This window comes from Gossypium arboreum, chromosome 13 (genome assembly GCF_025698485.1).
Source record: "Gossypium arboreum isolate Shixiya-1 chromosome 13, ASM2569848v2, whole genome shotgun sequence".
Taxonomy (NCBI): Eukaryota; Viridiplantae; Streptophyta; class Magnoliopsida; order Malvales; family Malvaceae; genus Gossypium; species Gossypium arboreum.
The window spans coordinates 127227589-127249062 of NC_069082.1; the positions used below are offsets into that span (position 1 = coordinate 127227589).

The following is a 21474-nucleotide window of genomic DNA, read 5'->3' on the forward strand; positions in this document are numbered from 1 at the left end:
TTTTATTACGTTCAGGAAATGGTGGGTCAACATCCGAAGGAGATGGTCACAGGGTATTCAGTAAAATAAAGGTGCATAGTTTAAAAAGTTTAAAAAGATTAAGAGAACTTCGTGGGAAGCTTGGAGGTTTTCGTGGGAAGCTCAAGGTGAAAGAAGGAAAAATGAAGCTTGGAGGCTTTCCTTGGAGGTTTTCCTTCTTTCACCACGAGCTTCCCAATTGCAGGTGGAGAAGGGAGCAGCTCGGGGTCCTTTTCAAGTAAATATCTCATGCGATTTCAAGTAAAGACTTTTAAATCATATTGATGAAATTAATAATTTAAAAGATATTAATAAATGGGAAAGTAAAACATTTAATGAATGCTCCTACCCCTATTTATAAAATTTAATGACTGTTGGATTGTTGACACATATCAACATCCTTACCATTAATTTCACAAATATCTAATAACTACAATGTTCATGTATAATATCTAGTTTTCTAATTGATATCATATTTTCCATTTTATATTCTAGAATATTTCAAAGAAACCATCTCTTAAAAGTTAAGTTGGACTTTTATTTAGAGGTTACATTGGCTTTCAGCAAAAACTAATGTAAACGATGTGATCTTATCGACATTATCTTATAAAAGTGAAGTTTCAGGAACTCTATCAGACTGAAGGGTAATGATGACCAGGGGCGAAGCCAGGGGGCTGGCATGGGCCCCCGCCCCCCTAAAATGTAAAATTACATTTTAGCCCTTGAAATTTTTTTAAAATTTTAAATTAGTAAAGGTAAAATTGCACTTTCGCCCCCTAAAATTATAAAAAATCAATTTAATCATTTACAATTTATAAAAAAAATAAACTATAAAAAATTAAAATTTCATCCAGCCCCTAAAAAAATTTTCTGACTTCGCCCCTAATGATGACTGGTTTGCTGTGATGAGTCTCGGATAAAATCTACAGAGTAGATAGAGTGACTGGGTATAGGTTTTATTTGAGGTGGGCTTGGGTTCTTAAGTTGGTGTCCTTGTTGGGCTTTTAGGTGAATTTTGAATTTAGCCTAGGCTTGTTTTAGATTAGCTGGCCAGGCCAGGTTTTTATTTGTGTTACGTATGTGCAAAAAGCTAGAAGGATTGAATTAATTGAAATATTGAAATTCAAGGTATTTTTTAATATTTTGTTTAATAATTTAAAAAATAAGACATATGAAGTTAAAAATCTTACAATAGGTGCAAAATAGATTAGGTTGTCTTGACTAAGTTTATGTAAGGTTAAAAGAACTCCAAAATCGATTCGGATTGAGGTATTTAGACGATTTATGAACTATAAGTTTAAAAATTTTAGTGACTTGAAATTGAATTAAAGTTCGTTTTTATTTAATATATAACTAATTTTTATTTTTATAATATAAATAAATATTTTATATTCAAAACAATTTAAAAGTTATTGAAATTTTATTTTTTAAAATATTTATGAAACAGACCTTTAAATTTTGTCAAATTATATTTAACAGCCACAAAACAAAACTCATTTTATAAAAATAAGTATAAAACTCAAAATAAAAATTTAATAGGAAAAATCCGAAAATCGAACTAAATTATAATGGATGGTTAAAAAAATATAAAAAACCTAATCGAACCAAACTGATACCACTCCTAAACTTACCCAATTGTGGTTGATTTACTATTGTTGGAACAACTTCAACATCACATGTTTAAGCACATTTAAGTCCGCGTGTGTTATATTTTATTTCATTTTTAGCATAATGATAAATTTAACCTTTAACGTTTATATTTTTTATCATTTTGGCTCTTTTTTTTTTAAAAGCTAAATTTGACATTTAACTTTTAAAAAAGAGTCAATTTGTTTTTCTCTAATGAAAATGCTCACTAAAACATTAATCTTTTAAGAATATCGGCATAACAACATGCATGGTAGCATTTCATGCTAACATGACACTATTTGTCTTATATGTCACATTAACAAATAATTTAAAATTATAAAATATTCAAAAATAAAATAAATTTAAATTCAAAAATTATAAAGTTCATAAAAAAAGAAGTACACTTGGATTGTTATGCGAGCTTTCATATTTAAAAATTAACATTTTATTAAGAATTTTGTTAAAAAACAACACTTTAATTCTCTTTGAAAAGTTAATCGTCAAATCGACTATTTTTAAAAGGTTAAGGGTCAAAGTTAGGTTAAAAATGAATAAAGACTAAATTGATAAAAATAAATATTAAAGGCTTAATTTATTATTATACCTTTATTTTTAAAGAAAATATATATTTTATACAAATAAGAGAGTTTCCATTTAGAGATTTGATGTTATGGGTAATTTACTCCTATTTTAAATTTCATCTTGGTGGGGGAAGCATATATTTACTATTAAATTAACTTATAAATTTAAAACTTAAAGGGATTAAAATGATAATTTGCATTTTTAATACAATAATTTATTTTAAATTAGGTAAATATAATTATTTGTGTATATAATAAATAAATATAGAATGATATTATACCAATAATTGTGTTAATAATTTAGAGATTGGATCAAATCAAAATTTTATGTCAAAGTTCATGTATAATTTTGAGATTTATTCATAATATATATGATATATATGATTTATTTAGTAATAGAAATAACATATGACCTACTTGACATCGGAGTTCATCTATCATGTAAGGACAGAGAGTGAAACTGAGCCCGGACAACTCACGGCATCAACACAATTAAGCCACATATATCACCACATATATATATACACAATGTTACTGAGGCTCGAGATAAATATCAGATGCGAGTATGTGTTGGATATAATCATACTCACTCTTTTCAAAACAAATCTTTTTTATATATTCAAATATTTTGAAAAAATATTACGAATCGAAGTAACATAGAATGTGTATATATAAAAGAGAGCAGCAACTTAACTAAGTTGAGTGAAGGGGCGGCAAGTCATCCTTGGCTCAAACCCACTCCCTATATCTTCATGCAAGACATTTCCACGACAAAAAATGATATATATATGCGTGTGTTGTGTTGCAACAATTGCTAAATATTTATAGGTAGAGGTGGGAATGAAGGTTGACTATATTTTTGGAAATGGAGGAATAGCATAATGCCAGGTTTCCTTTTGATATTGAGAATAATCAATCCATACCAAATGGAATATATATAGTACAGAATACAATCTTCATTTTTTCCCCTTTATTTGTTCTCAATTTGACCCTTGTGGAAACTCAAACAACACCAATACACTCCTTCCAATACAACCTTCTTGTTTTTTCTTTTTTATTATTATTATTTTTTATAAATTGAAAGTCAAATTTTGAATTTTAAATGTGTAATTAAATTAAGAAAAAGATATTACACAAAGTTGTTTGAACCGGATTAGGAATCAATTAAGGTATCGATTCAGATAAGGGGATTAAAATTAATATGAATCGATTGAATTGAGCAGTTAAATTGAATTTTTCATATTTTTATAAATTTTTTAATAACTTATTTAATCGAATCGAATAGACCTATCAAACTATTCAAATCGGTTAAATTGATGAATCAATACTTTAATCGATTTAATCATCAGTCCAATTCTAAAAACCTTGGTCCTGCATGGCATCCATGAACTATAAAGGAGAGGTGATTGGGCATTGTGGGAATAGAATTTTTTGGAGGATATGGAGATGGATGGTTACATGTTTTGGTCTTCCGTATATTGAGATATGTTCTTCAAAATCAAAAGGAATTAAAAGAGTCAAAAAAAAAATAGTGTCAAAACCCTATTGTCTTTTTGGATTGAAATTTGAGAAGAATATTGTAATTTATCTGCGTTTAATAGCAATATGGGGATGGGTGAAATTTATTAAGTTAAATTTATTAAAGTTTATGTTTTTAAATATGGAATATCAATCGAACTTGTAACGTATTTTTGTTAGATTCAAATATTTATAAGCTGAAATGTATTAATTTAAGTTTGAGAATTTAAGTTATCATTGTTTTAGTAAATAATATATAAATAAAAAAATCTTAATTAGATCAATACGAGTTTTAGGATAATATTATTATAGATAAAAACAATTTTCTTAATATCATTTTGGATAATAATCCTAGTTTTGATATGAGATATAATCTCCTTTTACCTTTTACACAATTAAAAAAAAAAACTCAATTGCCCTGCATGATATTGTTATTAGTGATGCTTCTTCCATTTAATTAATGAATTGCCCAATGGTCTTTATATATATATATATATATATATATATATTATTGATCAATATAATTTTGATATCCTCACTGATATTGAGTAGTCAAGTTTGAGTCTCACTTAAAAATGATAATAGCCTGAAACAGGGATGATTTTGTTAAATCTACCATTGATTTATAGTTGACACATTTTACTCCACCGCCAATTCTACTTCTTCATGGATGAATAATCTTGATAATCATTACTACTTTCATAGATATTGGATGCATTCATCTCCACATCACCTCACCTCATCTTGCTTCGATTTAATTTAATTTTTGCTACTTATCTTTAATATTTTCAATACTTTTAAATTCTAATAAATGTTTAAACATAATTATTCAAAAAATATTTAAACATTATCTTAATAGTTATATATATATATATATATATATAGATAAAAATGTAATTTTATATAGTGAAGTCAAGCGAGACAAACAATTACCAAAATCGCTCTATACTCATTATCTAAAAAAACTTTTTTCGATAAAAAAATTCATTCCATTCAAAACCAATCAAGTCAAAATCAATAGAGCTATTTCAATTTTGTCATCCCAAATTTCACCATATGCAATGGTTTGTATCCTAACTCATGCAATTCCATGTTTTACCATTAGCTGGTACTTCCGCATGACTATGAACCTTAAGCCGAGAAAGGACTTAATTTTGGACATAAAATGGATCATCAAGAGATTGTTAGATGGGCCTTGGGCATGGTTCATGAATAAAATTAAACTTCTTTATCAATAAGGTCCATTATATTTCCATTAATATATTTATTTATACCGTCTAGATTTAGTATAGTTGTCAACCCTAATTGGCTCGCTCTCTTAAAATCCCTCATTTCTCTCTTTCCCACACTCCTCCTAAAACCCTCTCAGCCACCCCTCTCTCTCTCTGTGTCACACACAGCAGCCAAGCAAACGCAGAATACACGCATAAAAAGGGAGAGAGGAATCAATTTAACCATCCTCTTCTTCATCTTCATCTTCATCTTCATCGCTGTTATCGATCATCTTCTTCGCCGTCGCCGTCGCCACCATGGACCAGCAATCTCAGCTCGCTGTCATCTTAGGATCCGAGCCGGTTCCATTCGAAACCTTAATCTCTCACTTGATGTCATCTTCCAACGAGCAACGTTCGCACGCCGAGGCTTTATTCAATGTTTGCAAGCAATCTGATCCTGATCCTGATGCTCTCTGCCTCCGCCTCGCTCACCTTCTTCAGGTCTGTGCTCAACCGGATACTCGTGCCATGGCTGCTATTCGCCTTCGTAAGCTGTTGACTCGTGATGATTCCTATATCTGGCCTCGTCTCACTCATTCCTCTATCAAATCTGTGCTCTTGAATCAAATCCAAGTCGAAACTGCTCAATCTTTGTCCCAAAAGTTATGCGATACTGTTTCGGAGCTTGCTTCTAGTATTTTGCCGGAGAACGGATGGCCAGAGCTGTTGCCGTTTATGTTTCAATGTGTTTCTTCCGATTCCCCTAGATTTTGGGATTCTGCTTTTTTGATATTTGCGCAGTTGAGTCAGTATATCGGTGATGTGTTGACTTCTTTCATAAAGGATCTGCACACTGTTTTCTTGAAGTGTTTTGAGTGAAAATTCTAATGCGGATGTCAAAATCGCGGCCTTGAATGCGGTTATCAATTTTATTCAGTGCTTGACCAGCTCATCTGAACGGGATAGGTTTCAGGATCTTTTACCAGCAATGATGAAGACCTCGATGGAGGCTTTGAATAACGGGAATGAGGCTACGGCTCAGGAGGCGCTAGAGTTGTTGATTGAGTTAGGAGGCAGACTGTTGATGTGGTGGGTTCTATGCTGCAGATTGCGGAGGCAGAATCACTTGAGGAACGAATTCTTCACTTGGCAATTGAATTTGTAGTTACCTTTGCAGAGGCCAGGGAACGGGCTTCCGGAATGATGAGGAAGCTGCCTCAGTTTATTAGTAGATTATTTGCAATAATGGTGAGATTGTTGTTTGATATTGAGGATGATGCAGCGTGGCACACTGCAGATGTCGAGGATGAGGATGCTGGAGAAACTAGCAATTACGCTGTGGGACAGGAATGTTTGGATCGTCTAGCAATTTCCTTAGGTGGAAATACTATTGTTCCTGTTGCATCTGAGCAAATTTCAACTTATTTGGCTGCTCCTGAGTGGCAAAAGCATCATGCTGCGTTGATTGCCCTTGCACAGATTGCCGAGGGTTGTTCCAAGGTATATATGTAGCACTTTTAAGCACTAGCACTGTTATTTGCGAATTACATTATTGTTATGTCTAACTCCAGAAGCGTACCAATAAAATTGCTTCCAACTATGGCTGTAAATGCATGTGTTTTCCATTTATTACTTGAACAATGAGCTGGAATTCGTTTAGTATCTCTTGATTCTGGTGGTTTTAACCATACCTTTCCTTGAGGATTCAGTTCATGTTTTGAAAGGGAAAAAAAAAGATCACATTGTGTAGAGTTTGGACATGTTCCCTGTTTTTGTTGAATTTTAATTTGTTGCTGTACTTGCAGGTTATGGTTAAAAATCTGGAACAAGTGGTTTCTATGGTTTTGAACTCCTTTAACCATTCTCATATCCGTGTGAGGTGGGCAGCTATTAATGCAATCAGGCTATTGTTTACCGACTTGGGTCCTGATTTGCAGAACCAATATCACCAAAGAGTATTGCATTGCCTTAGCAGCTGCTATGGATGACTTCTAAAATCCTAGGGTACAGGATAGTTGCAAATATATAAAATTGCCTCGGGCTATAGATTATGCTTTTAACTGTTGCTAACTATTATTCCTCTGCCCTTTACATAGAGATAATGTGTCTACCTAATCTTTCCCTTTCTTTCTGTGTTTGCATGGTATAATTGATACTCCTCTCCCCACACCCATAAATATCATTTATCCAGCTTGTTTCTGTAATTTCCTCCTACTAAAGTTGTCAATGCGTGCACATGGTGTCTCTATGGTGCATCGCTTGCTTTAGTTAAATCTTAATTAAGTGGTTATCTTCTTATTTGTCTATATAATTTAGTTTAGTCATCAAGAAAAACTCGCAAAATTTCCAGTTTGGAACGTTTCAACTTGTTACTAGCAGATTATTTTCATCACTCTTTAGAATTCATTTATGGACATTATGCCAAATTTCTAAATGATCAAAAGATATGTTATGTTATCAAATAATGGCCACAAAGTTGTTAGATTTCGTTGTACAATTCTCTATCTTGCTTCTTCTTGAAAGACAAAAGGGAACTTCTATTTTTGCTAGCATTTATACAGATTAATTTCTAAAATGGTGGATGCATTTGCAAGTGCCTGAGAATGGATTGTGAACTGAAATAATTGATTGGAGAGTGGATGCTGCATCATGATTTCCTGATTATTTTATGAATTTTCTTGTGGCAGGGGGGGGGGGTGGGAATCCTTGTCTATGTGTTCATGTGGATATTGAGTTGATGAATGATGCTTAGTTACCCTTTATTGAGGAAACTGAAGTAACCTAGCTTGTGCTCCTTTTTGTATGAACGTTTAACAGTCTTATTATGTTTTAAAGAGTTTTTACCCTACCTTATTTCATGCCGGTTAGGTACTTGCATGTTCAAGATTTTCCTGTTTATCTTGTATAACAGTTAATTTTAACTGTTATATATAATTGTCTTAACAGGCCCATGCTGCTTCAGCTGTGCTCAACTTCAGTGAGAATTGCGCTCCAGAAATTTTAGCACCTTACTTAGTTGGAATAGTTAGCAAATTGCTTGTACTTTTACAGGTATGAGTTATGACAGTTGGAGTTATAAATATCACATCAAGAATGCATGAATTAATTTTATTAAAGGAGTTTTTTGTTTGTTTTTTGGGTTTTTAACATAAGTTGTAACATGCAGAATGGGAAACAAAGGGTGCAAGAAGGGGCCTTGACTGCATTGGCATCTGTTGCTGACTCATCTCAGGCATAGGTTTTACCCTAAAGAAAGCTATATTGATCATGAATTTATATATATATTTTTCGAGATGACTCAGTTTGACAATATGGGGGTTTGCAGGAGCACTTCCAAAAATACTATGATGGAGTTATGCCTTACCTGAAAGCTATCTTGGTGAATGCAACTGACAAATCTAATTGTATGCTTCGTGCCAAATCCATGGAGTGTATTAGTCTTTGTTGGAATGGCTGTTGGAAAGGAGAAGCTCAGAGATGATGCTAAGCAGGTTGGTACAAGTGTAAAAGCACCATTCCTGTGTCAAATTGTTTTCTTTTCCTCTTCTAGTTATTTTCTTATATCTCAGAAGTCATGGATGGTTAATATATTTGAGTTTAGTGATACCATTAGTTAGGGAGTGTAATGGTGCAATTTGGAGCAAGTATCTGCCTTCCACCTGTGACTTTTGTAATTTGTAGCATATATTTTTCTTTTTCTTTCATCTCATTGCTGTTTAATTTTATTATACTGTAAAATTTATTAGTTATATTGATATTTCCACCAAGTGTTTACACCTTGTTTTTGTTCTTTCATCAAATATAAGCTTACCTTTTGTCTTATCCTTCTTCCTTATTGCAAGGTTATGGAAGTGCTTATGTCATTGCAAGGATCCCACCTTAGACAATATCTTTCACATTTTATTTGTCCTTGCTTATGATTATCACCTTATTACAGGCATGTGCCAGACTCTGCAAGTGTTTGGCACAAGACTTCCTCCCTTACGTGAGTGTTGTCATGCCTCCCCTTCTCTAGTCTGCTCAACTGAAGCCAGATGTGACTATTACATCTGCAGATTCAGATAAGGATATCGAGGACTCTGACGATGAAAGGTTATACTTTGTTACTGTTTTAAGTAAAATTTTCCAGTACGGACATAAATGTCAATACATGCATGTATATATTTTTTATCCTCATTTGTATAGGTAAAAAAACTCTTTTCTCGTGTCTTCTACTTCTCTATATTTCCATTCAAAAACATAAACAATCTTAGAAACACACACCCATGCTCGCATGTGCACAGACACTGCATGGACACGTAAAGAATTCTAGCCTTAGCTGTGTTCATCTATGGATGGTTGGCTGGCTTATAGCAATTTCATTCTGAGGAAGTATTATTTGGTACAGTTTGTTAGTATTTTAGAATTACGCCAATTAGTAACTTGAATGTTGATCCATTCATCTGTATCTTGTTTATCCTTCCATCATTTGTATAGGCCAAGGCTCAATCTCCTCTCCTCCCCCCTCTCTTTTCTACTTCTCTCTATGCTACACAAAAATACATACAAAGATGATCTAAGAAATTCCTGGTCAAGCTCATGTCCGCAAACACCACATTGACACACAGACTTCTGGCCCAACTGTGTTGGCTTAGAGAAATAGAATGTTATTTTGTAATATGTTGTTTTGTGTTATAGTAAGGTTATGTCTGGTATTGTATGTTCAGTATGGAAACCATTACCCTCGGGGATAAAAGAATTGGGATCAAGACTAGTGTCCTGGAGGAAAAGGCAACAGCATGTAACATGCTTTGTTGCTATGCTGATGAGTTGAAGGAAGGATTTTTTTCCTTGGATTGATCAGGTGTGTTTCAATTCAATGTATTGGGTTATTATTCTTGACTTTCTAGCAATGTGATACTAGCAAAAAGGTGGACATATGGTGCAGGTTGCCCCGACTCTAGTTCCTCTTCTTAAATTTTATTTCCACGAAGAAGTTAGAAAAGCTGCTGTTTCAGGTAGAATGGTTATGATATACTGCTTCTATATTACTTAAAATGTTTTCCTTTTCAAGTTTGTTAGGCTTCTATTAATTGTCTTGGCCATTTCTTTTATTTTGTTTGTAGCTATGCTGGAGTTATTGCGTTCTGCAAAATTAGCTGTGGAGAAGGGAATGGCTCAAGGGCGTAATGAGACCTATGTAAAGCGATTGTCTGATTACATTATTCCGGCTCTAGTGGAGGCATTGCATAAGGTTATTGTTGTTTGTTCTTAGGAGTATTCATGTATCGAAACTTGCATTACTGTTCTGTTATTTGTCATAGATGAAAACTTAAATTAACCACATTCTTGCAGGAACCTGATACGGAAATCTGTGCAAGCATGTTAGATGCATTGAATGAATGTGTACAGGTTTGTGCTATTATTAAATGAAGTTAATTATGAAGCGTCTCTTCTTTTCACTGTTTTCTGTTTGAAATTATTCTGCTTTTGAATGAATTTTATTGAGCAAGAGATGGTTAGAATTTATTTAAATAAATAAAAACAAGAATGGATACTAGATTAAAATTTCTACATAATTGAATTTATAATTTATTTTAAAATTAAAAAACTATTAGTAATTAAAAAAATTATTAGTAAAGAGGCTATATAGATATAGCAAAAGAAAAAGAGAAGGCATTTGTGGCATGTTAGTGTTGAAGCAATGTAGTGTTATTGTTGGCTATTAGGCATCATGTCATCCTTTTTGGTGAATGAGCACTACGCAAGGGGTTGCTTTTTTGGGTTAAATTATGCTGTTGGTCCTAATACTTACATAGAGTTTGAGATTTAAAGTGAATCTTCCTACTTTTTCAATTTAAAATTTTTATTTTGTTAGTAGTTTCTATTAAAACTTATCAATTTATATGTTAATTTATTTGCCATGTCATACGAAGACAGCATAACAAACGGTTGAAAAAAAATACTAATAATTATAATGTTCGAGTAAGATTTTTAATTAAAAATAAAAAATTAAATCCTTTTTAATTCTCTAAATACATAAATTATATTTCAAATTTTAAATTCTTTTTCTTTACTCACTATCCAAGCCATCTCAAAATTTTGATAATGAAACAACTTTAGAGTTTACAACACTTTAAGATGATTTCACTTGTACGCCAATTTTGCTCACAATGAGAATAGATATATTAATGATTACTATGTTGATGATGATCATCATCATTTAATTGAAGGAATAGATGCATGCATATATATCATCAGTTACTCATCAATACTCAAACATTGACATGAACTAAAATTTCATTGCATTCAAGTATTTGGCTTGAATGATAAGAATACTTGAATTACAAATGTGATGATCTAATGTTACACTACATGATGAGAAAACAATAGTTAACAGATTTGCAATTCAATGCAGAGAAAAATAGTAAAAAACTTGGTAACGATGATCATGAAGCAACAGCAGTTGCGTATGGTCGAAGCTAGAAAATTTTTTTAGAGAAGGCCTTAATTAAATTATAATTTTTACAATAGTAAAAATATAATTTTATCATTTTAATAATCTATATCTTTATTATTTTTAAATGATTAAATTAAATTTTTATTATTTTTAAGAAGAGTCAAAGTGTAATTTTATCTTTACTAATTTAAAAATTTAAAAAAATTTAAGGATCTAAAGAAAATATTTTTTATTTTGGGGCAGGGCTAAGCCACTGCCTTACCATCTCTCTTGCCCCCCTCTTTTCTGAACAGAATACACAAAAACTCCCCAAAGACCAGAAAACCCCTTTAACAAATGTTGCTCACAGGTCAGCAGAGCAAACACTAGCATCGCTACCACTTAATATGGCAGAAACAGCAAACCATACATTTGAATACTCATAATCAATGCTGTGTTAAAGTTTATAACAAATAACAAAGAAAACAGAAATGATACTTAAGAAGACTTTATTCATTAAGCCATTTTTTTCCGATTCACATAAGGGAAGTAAACAAAAACTTGTAATTATACTCAAACAAAATTCATATTACAGAACTTAAAATGATGAAGGTATGCAAAACATCTGGTTTTTTTTCGTCTTCATCGCGATACAACCCTTGCTTTATTTTGATGGCTTTGAGTTTCTCAAGAAATATCTCTCTCGCCCTTGTAGTAAATGATTTTAAGTTGGAGGCTTTTCTTGACGACGTTGGCGAAAAGAGCCATTATTGTGTTCTCCATTCTCCACCCGGACCACTGCACAAGTTTACTCGTGACCATAATTTAGGTTTTCAAATCATTTTTTAACCCCAATCGTGTTAAATACCTCGCGATCTGAGGAATATTTCTTAATGCACACAATATATCGAGCAACATATCTAAAACAACAGGACTACGATAGAAATCGAATTTTGTAATTTTTCCAACCACGGCTAAAGTTTCAAGAAATGGTGTGTCAAAATTTAAAGAAGATGGTCGTGGAGTATTCAATAAAATAAAAGAGCATAGTTTAAAAAGTTTAAAAAAATTAAGAGAACTTTGTGAGAAGTTTGGAGGTTTTTGTGGGAAGCTCAAGGTGAAAGAAAAAACCTCGTACGAAAACTTCCAATCTTCCTTTTTCTTTCTTTCACAAAAACCTCTAAGCTTCCTTTTTCGTGAGTGGTTTTCCTTCTTTCATTATGAGTTTTCCACGAAAATCTCCAAGCTGCCTTTTTCCTTCTTTCACTTTAAGCTTCTTACAAAAATTTCCAAGCTTTCCACGAAGTTCTCTTAATCTTTTTAAATTTTCTAAATCATGATAATTTATTTTATTGAATACACTACGACCATCTTCTTCAGATATTGACCCACCATTTCTTGAAACTTTAGCCGTGGTTGGAAAAATAATAAAATTCGATTTCTTGAAACTTGCATTACTAATCTGTTGTTTGTCATAGATGAAAACTTAAATAACTCACCATTAGAGGAATATGTTCTTTTACAAACAAAGTTTTAAGTAAAATATTTGAAGTACGTGGATTACGATAGAAACTGGTGCGTATCATTTTTCCAACCATTTCTAAAGTATTTTTATGAGGTTCCGCAAATGGTATAGATGATGGTGGGGTATTCTTTAAGATAAATTTACATAGTTTATCAAGTTTATAAAAATTAAGAAAACTTAGTGAGGATCTTAGAGAATTTCTTGGGGTCATGGTGAAATAGGAAAAAAAAAAAGATTTTCTTGGAAGGTTATGGTGAAAGAAGGAAAAAAAAGTAGACGGTTTTGTGGGTGGAGAAAGGATTGTATAAAACAGTGACGCCACGTCATTTGTATCCCTTTCTAATAGTTTTATGCCGCATCAGCATTCTTATCCTGAATTTCAGGACTAAGGTATACGAAAGTCGACCTAGTTTATAGTCTTCGCGGTACCCTTGCTTTAGGCTTAAGGCTTTCAGCATTTAATGAAATCTTTCTTATGGCTTCCAACATCTCCTGAAAATGATCTGTCAAAGGTTTCAGACTGGAGGCGTGGAGCCCTTTCTTGATGAGCATGGCTCGTGAGCCATCATAGTCCTCATCATCGTTTTTTTCATATAAAGAACATAACAAGGATAAGGTATCCAAAAGTTTTGGTTTAGGAGTCTCGTTGGCTTGGAGTAATCTCTCATGATCTGGGCTTTTCCCGTCGTAAATATCCTCCAGGTAGAGCCTCTTCTTGATGAGGTTGGCTCCGAGAGCCATCATCGTGTTCTTCATTCTGTCCATCTTATCAAGTCGATCTATGACCTTCATGTAAGTTCTCACGTTATTTTTTAAGCTCAACCTCGTTAAATAACTCACCATCAGAGGAATATGTTCTTTTACACACAAAGTTTCAAGCAACATATCTAAAGCACGTAGACTACGATGGAAGCCGGTGCGTATCATTTTTTCAACCATTTTTAAAGTATTTCTATGAGATTTCGCAAATAGTATAGATAGTGGTGGGGTATTCTTTAAGATAAATTTACATAATTTATCAAGTTTATAAAAATTAAGATAATTTAGTGGGGATCTTAGAGAATTTTTTGGGGCCATAGTGAAAGAAGAAGAAAAAAACAGACGATTTTGTGGGAAAAAATCAAAGTTGTAAAATAAAATTCGGATAAGAATACCGATGTGGCATAAACTATCCATTTCAATAGTATGATGCCACGTTTCATACATTCTTTTCTCCACCCAAAAATCAAATTGAGGATAAAATCTTTCAAATGAGGATAAAAATTTCTAAGATCTCCACCAAATTTTTTAATTTTTATAAACTTGATAAACTATGTAAATTTATCTTAAGAAATACCCCACCACCATCTACACCATTTGCGAAACTTCATAGAAATACTTTAGAAATGGTTAGAAAAATGATACGCACCGGTTTCTATCGTAGTCCACGTGCTTCAGATATGGTGGTGGGGTATTCTTTAAAATAAATTTACATAGTTTATCAAGTTTATAAAAATTAAGAAAACTTGATAGGGATCTTAGAGAATTTCTCGAGGTCATGGTGAAAGAAGGGAAAAAAAAAAGAAATTTTCTTGGGAAGGTCATGGTGAAAGAAGGAAAAAAAAACAGACGGTTTTGTGGGAGGATGAAACAGTGATGCCACGTCATTTATATCCCTTTTCAATAGTTTTATGCCACATCAGTATTCTTATCATGAATTTTAGGATTTTATCCTGAGTTTTAGTATTTTAATTTGGATTTAATTTTTTTCAGGATAAAATCCTAAAATTCAGGATAAGAATATTGATGTGGCGTAAAACTATTGGAAAGGGATACAGATGATGTGGCGTCGCTATTTCATACAATCCTTTCTCCTCCTACAAAATCGTTTGTTTTTTTTTTTCCTTCTTTCACATAACCTTCCCAAGAAAATCTCTTTTTTTTTTCTTTTTTCACCATGACCCCAAGAAATTCTCTAAGATTCCACCAAATTTTCTTAATTTTTATAAACTTGATAAACTATGTAAATTTATCTTAAGGAATACATCACCACTATCTACACCATTTGCGGAATCTTATAAAAATACTTTAGAAATGGTTGGAAAATGATACGCACTGATTTTCATCGTAGTCCACGTGCTTTAGATATGTTGCTTGAAACTTTGTGTGTAAAAGAACATATTCCTCTGATGGTGAGTTATTTAACAAGGTTGGGCTTAAAAAATGACGTGAGGACTTACATGAAGGTTATGGATCGACTTGATAAGTGGACGGAATGAAGAACATGATGATGGCTCTCGGAGCCAACCTCGTCAAGAAGGGGCTCCACCCAGAGGATATTTACTACGACGGTAAAAGCCCAGATCATGAGAGATTACTCCAAGCCAGCGAGACTCCTAAACCAGAACTTTTGGATACCTTATCCTTGTTATGTTATTTATATGAAGACTATGATGGCTTTCGAGCCATGCTCATCAAGAAAGGGCTTCACGCCTCCTGTCCGAAACCTTTGACAGATCATTTTCAGGAGATTTTGGAAGCCATAAGAAAGATTTCATTAAATGCTGAAAGCTTTAAGCCTAAAGCAAGGGTACGGCGAAGACGATAAACTAGGTCGACTTTTGTATAGCTTAGGCATGTTAACTTCTACATATAATGTTTATTCCAGTAATCTGTGATCATGCCATACTGTTCATCTTCTTTTGAATTTGAAATGAAATGCCTTTGTTTTCTATGCCTTTATAATCTTAAATGTGTTAATTTTTTTAATGTTTAATTTAATTTTTAGAGTTGATTACAAATCACCCCATGCATGCACCCTAAATTAAAGGGTTTTTTTACAAAAATAATAATTACTAAAATAGGATAAATGATTCTGGGCAAATGTGTTAAGTGTATAACTCAAGAAGGAGCTAGTCGGTTATGCTTAGCTGTTAGGGTATTATCATTAGCTGTAAGTTGTTACTAAGCTGTTAGCATTGCAGTTAGTTGGTTCAAGCTCAAGCTTATATACCACTGTAAATTCATTCAGTAATCAATGTATTTTGTAATCCTGATTTGAGTTCTAAATAGAAGTTCAGCATAACCTTTCTTTTATCTGTAAATCTTTCATTCTTCATTTGAGAATTCCTTTCAAAATGTTACAGTAACAAGTTGGTGCCTCCTGAAACAAGCAATAATTGATATACATGCATGCAATGGACAATATGAAAATACAAAAAGCAGAACTCACCATATAGCAAAGGACAAAAAAAGAAAGAAGGTAATTAGCATAGGGAGCAGCAATTGTCTGCTTTAGAGATACTTGCCTTCTTAAGCAAATATCTCATGCGGCTGTGAAACTATTTTTGGTGCCTGTCCTTTGCTTGACTATGGTTGCATAGTCTCAGGGAACGTAGGGAGCAGCAAGGTCTGTTACAGGAAAAGAGGGACGTAGGGAGCAGCAAGGTAGTAGCTTTATCATGTCAATGTATGCATGTCAATGTTTGAGTATATATGTATGCATGCATCTATTCCTTCAATTTTGAGATGGCTTGGATAGTGAGTAAAAAAAAAAGTTAAAATTTGAGATTTAATTTATGTATTTAGAGAATTAAAAGATTTAAAAATTTTTATTTTTAATTAAAATCTTACTCCAGACATTAAAACTATAAGTATTTTTTTTCAAATTTTGTTATGCTGTCTTCATATGACATAGCAAATAAATTAACATATAAATTGATAAGTTTTAATACAAACTACAAACAAATTAAAAAAGTAGAAAGATTGACTATGAATCTCAAACTCTATGTAAGTATTAGGACCAACAGCATAAATTAACCCCAAAAAAATAACCCCTTGTGTAGTGCTCATTCATCAAAAAGATGACACTAAAAGGCTTTGGCGGATGTTTGTTGGGAGATTGGGACCCACTATGACGGTTACCACAACTCTTCAAAATTTTGATGTATTTGTGTCTGCGCCCATGCATGCCCCTCAAAGGGTGAGAGAACGTTGATTATGGGGCCAATAGCCAACAATAACACTAGATTGCTTGACCACCAACATGCCACAAATGCCTTCTCTTTTTCTTTTGCCATATCTATACACCTTCTTTACTAATAATTTTTTTAATTACTAATATTTTTTTTAATTTTAAAATAAATTATAAATTCAATTATATAGAAATTTTAATCTAGTATCTTAAATAATCATTCTACATTTTTATTATAATTAATCTCCACGCTCATTACTATGATTACATTTAACTAGGGGTAAATAAAATTCAATTCGATTAAAAAAATAAAAAAAGTTTAAATTTCGAGCTAATCGAATCAAGTTATACGAATTATTCGAGTCAACTCTAATAAGAAATTTTAAATTTCGAGTTCGAGTCGAGTTGAATTTTTACAATTCGAATAACTCGAATAATTCAAATAATAGATTAGTATAAATACGTTTTGGTCTTTGTCAATTTTAAGAATGAGCAAATTTGTCTCTTTTAACAAAAATTACAAAATAAAAATAAAATAATTTTCAAATTTTAAAAATAATTTTAAAATTCAAAATATTTATAAAAATTTAAAATTTGTATTTTTTTAAAAATATATTTTTAAAAAATCTAAAAATATATCAAAATTTTACTAAAATAATAATTATGGAATCTAAATAAGAGATTAATGATTCAAGTTTATCATACTAAAATATCTTATTTTTATTATTTTGTTTTAAAAAGTTTTCAAATATATATTGTTTCAAATTTGTATGTTTTAACATGAAAATAGCTATATTGTACAATATTTTAATTTAACATTATTAATTTTTCTAATTTAACTTGAAGATTTCACTTTATTTGTATTTATTACAAATACATTTGTAAAATTTTATTACTTTATTTTTTTCTTTTTAGTCTTTAAATTTGTATTTTAATCAATTTACCTCAAAATGAATGAAATAATTAATATTTGTTAATTTTGTTAATATGGTATAAACACGAATTACCTATTAATAACATTTCAGCATTTAATTAATTTTTAAAATTTATATTATTAAAAATATTTTTAATATTTTATAATTTTAAAAATAATTTTAAAATTTAAAAATATTTTTATAATTTTTATGAAGTTTTAAATTTTAAAAAATCAATTAAATGCTAACATGTTATTTACATGATAATTCACGATATGTCACATTAGAAAAGTTAAAAAAACGTTAATTTTTCTTCTATTTGGAATGATTTAATAAAAACACAAGTTTAAAAATTAGAAGAAATAAAAAATAATTAAAATAATATTTTTAAAAATTAAAGGATCAAATAAGTTATAATACCAAATAAAAATAAAAGAATTTTGGAAGCTTAGCTTATCTTAGCTGGTATGCTTATGTGTCATTATGATTAGTTTATTACAGTACAGTGTCCTTATTTTGATCGAATTAAATGGACCAATCGAACTAATCAAATCAGTTAAATTAATGAACTGATAATTTGACCAATTCAATCATCAGTTCAATTCTAAAAACTTTAGTCATAGTATCCATGGGGCATAAAGGAAAGGTGATTGGGCATTGTATGAAGATGAATAGTTACATGCTTTGGTTTCCATAAATTGAGATATGTTGTTCAAAATCAAAACGAATTAAAAGAGAAAAAAAAAATCATGGGTCAAAACCCTATTTTCTTTTTGGGTTGAATTATCTTTTTACTTATCTCTTAATTTGTCAACACACTCTTAAACACTTACCTAATTAAAGAAAAATCCAACTGATGTGTATGATATTGTGCTTAGTGATGCTTCTTCCATTTGATTAATGAATTGCCCTAAAGAGCTTTTGTTAATAGAGATGATAATAGAGTGGGGTAGGGGTGATTTTGTTAAATCTATCATCGTTCCAAAGCAGACATGTTTTACTCCACCACTAATTTTGTTTCATTATTAATGTATGATCTTGATAATCATTACCACTTTCATAAATTTTTTTCATAATATATTAGTACGTTTTATTATCTTAATAATTATATATATAAAGATAAAATGTAATTTTATATAGTGAAACGAGATGGGATAAGTAATTACTATAATCGTTTTATATTCATCATCTAAAAAAAATTCAACAAAAAATTTTACTCCATTCAAAACGAATGCGATGAAAATCTATCCAGCTATTTTGATTTTGTCATCCCTAAATTATTTGTATACTAATTCATGTAGACCATTAGCTGGTACTTCAGCATGACTATGAGCCTTAGCCGAAAAAGGACTTAATTTTGGACATAAAATGGATCCTCAAGAGATTGTTAGGTGGGGCTTGGGCATGGTTCCTGAATAAAATTTAACTTCTTCATCAATAAGGTCCATTATATTTCCACTAATATATTTATTTATAAATTCTTAATTTAATACTGATTAAGTTTTAACTAGATTGACATCAATATTATTATCAGTATAAGAAGACATATTTTGAGTGTGCCAAAGTGCATTATCTTCTTATTTAAAAGTTGGTATAGATTATGAAAATGATTTTTTTGATAAAATGTAAAATATTTGTAGAACCATGTTTATTTAGTATTATTTTTATTTTAATAATCTGTTTTTAAGTCTTTTGTGTCAATTTTTAAAATGGATTAATTATACTCAAGGTCATTAAATTAGTAGTAAGTTTACATTTTAGTCACTCAACTTCAAAAAGATATAAAATGACCACTGAATTATTCGAAAGTTTTCATCTAAGTCATTGGACTATTAAAATTGTTGATGTATGACCTTCTTTGCTCGCATTGACTACACTAATTAAAAGTTATCATTCCCCTTCTCTTTTGCAGTTTAATTTTTTTTTATGAAACAACTTTTAATATCACGAATTTACGAATCAAAATTTATATAACTTTTTTCTCTAATCTCCAACAATAGTTGTCAAATCGATTGGTACAGATCCATGGTACTGATTGTCGAATCATTCCTTAGAGTTAACTAGTTGTACTTAAAAATAAATATTAGATACAAGTATGTGTTTGATATAATTATACTCACTCTTTTCAAAACAAATCTTTTTTATATATTCAAAGATACAAATATTTTAAAAAAATAATAGGAGTTAAAAGTAACACAGCGTATATATATATAAAATAAAATAGTAGCTTAACTGAGTTGAGTGAAGAGGCAGCAAGTCATCTTTGGCTCAAATCCATTCTCCATATCTTCATGCAAGACACTTCCACGACCAAAAATGACACATATATATGATCATGTGTTGTACTGCGGGAGCTGCTGGTAAATATTTATAGGTAGAGGTGGGAATGGAGGTTGACTTTTTTGGAAATAGAGGAATAACATAACACCATGTTTTTTCATGTTGAGAATAATTAATACATACCAAATGGAATATAAATAGTACAAAATACAATCTTCATTTTTCCCCATTTTTTTGTTCTCAATTTGATTTTTGTGGAAATACAATCGAATCGAGAACTGTTTAAGGTATCTATTCAAAAAAGGAGAATGAACCAATATGGACCGATTGAATTGATCAGTTGAATCAAATTTTTAACAAAAGAGTTTCAAATAAAGAAAGCTTTGTCTTTAACCACACTGCTACAAAAATCATTCAGTTGAGAACCCCAAGTCTCAAATGTATAGAATGAGTCCCCAACTTCACGAGGATTTGGTTTGTCCGAGTATCCGTAGCCAATAAGATCAATTGCATATACCCTATGTGATTTTGCTAGAACAGGAATATTTTCCCTCAAATGATTACTGTACTAAGCAAGACATTAGAAAAACTGACAATTAAGCATGAACGCTTGGAACCAAGTTACTTAAAGGAAACCTTTGAAACGAGCAATAATTGATACATATCTGAAACATGCATATACAAACTGCACATGCATGCAATGGACAATATGAAAATACAAAAAGTAGAACTATATTGAGCAATGTTGCAATTCACAGAAACCAATCACTTGTTTGCTAATGAGAAGAAAAATTCAATTATGTAGACCTGTTTGCTCCAAAACCATGTACTAAAACCAAGACCGCTACTCCCAGAACACTGATAGCGAATAGAATAGCCCTTCCAGTTCCATGTACTGCAGAAACAATAGATACAATGCAACAACATCAAAAAATTAAAGAAAAATTTGGGGTCTTTTAAATCATAATTTACCATCATTAGAAGGCAACAGCAAAATTCTCTCTAGAAAACTAAAAAGTTAAACAGCTCAAGTAGAAAGAGAAAGAAAAAAGATACAAAAGAGTACCAAGTATGAATTTGAGGCTGGGGGTCGGTGCTATTGGTGTTGGTCTTATGGTGAAGTTGACCACCCATGACGGTGGTGGGGTGATCACTTGAAAGAGAGCACAGAAGGAAGCCATTAGGCCTGAACCCAGAAAGGTTGAGAGTGAGGATGGGAATATGGGTTCTTGCAATGGAGGAGAATGAAAATTCTGGTTTTGAGAAGGGGAGGGTGAGAGAGTTGAAAGTTGCAGCTGCCATTAGCATTTAGCCGAGAGAAACAAGGGGAGTGGGTGCTGGCAGATGCTTGTGCATTGCGAGGACCATGAGGACTAGTGGCTAACAAAGGAAAAGGGGGTGTTATTATTAAATTTTAAAAAATTA

General features: G+C 31.5%; 1 protein-coding gene and 1 pseudogene across 1 annotated transcript; one reads left to right on the top strand and one right to left on the bottom strand.

Annotated features, from left to right (window-relative positions):
- The first annotated feature begins 5200 nt into the window (after positions 1-5200).
- On the top strand, positions 5201-10451 carry LOC108479338 (uncharacterized; annotated as a pseudogene).
- A 10143-nt stretch (positions 10452-20594) lies between these two features.
- On the bottom strand, positions 20595-21447 carry LOC108488839 (uncharacterized). Its single transcript, XM_017793125.2, has 2 exons — positions 21116-21447; positions 20595-20944 (listed from the first exon to the last, which is right to left on the bottom strand). Exons 1-2 carry the CDS (start codon positions 21355-21357, stop codon positions 20815-20817), a joined length of 372 nt encoding a protein of 123 aa, XP_017648614.1. The 5' UTR covers positions 21358-21447; the 3' UTR covers positions 20595-20814.
- Between the last annotated feature and the right edge of the window lie 27 nt (positions 21448-21474).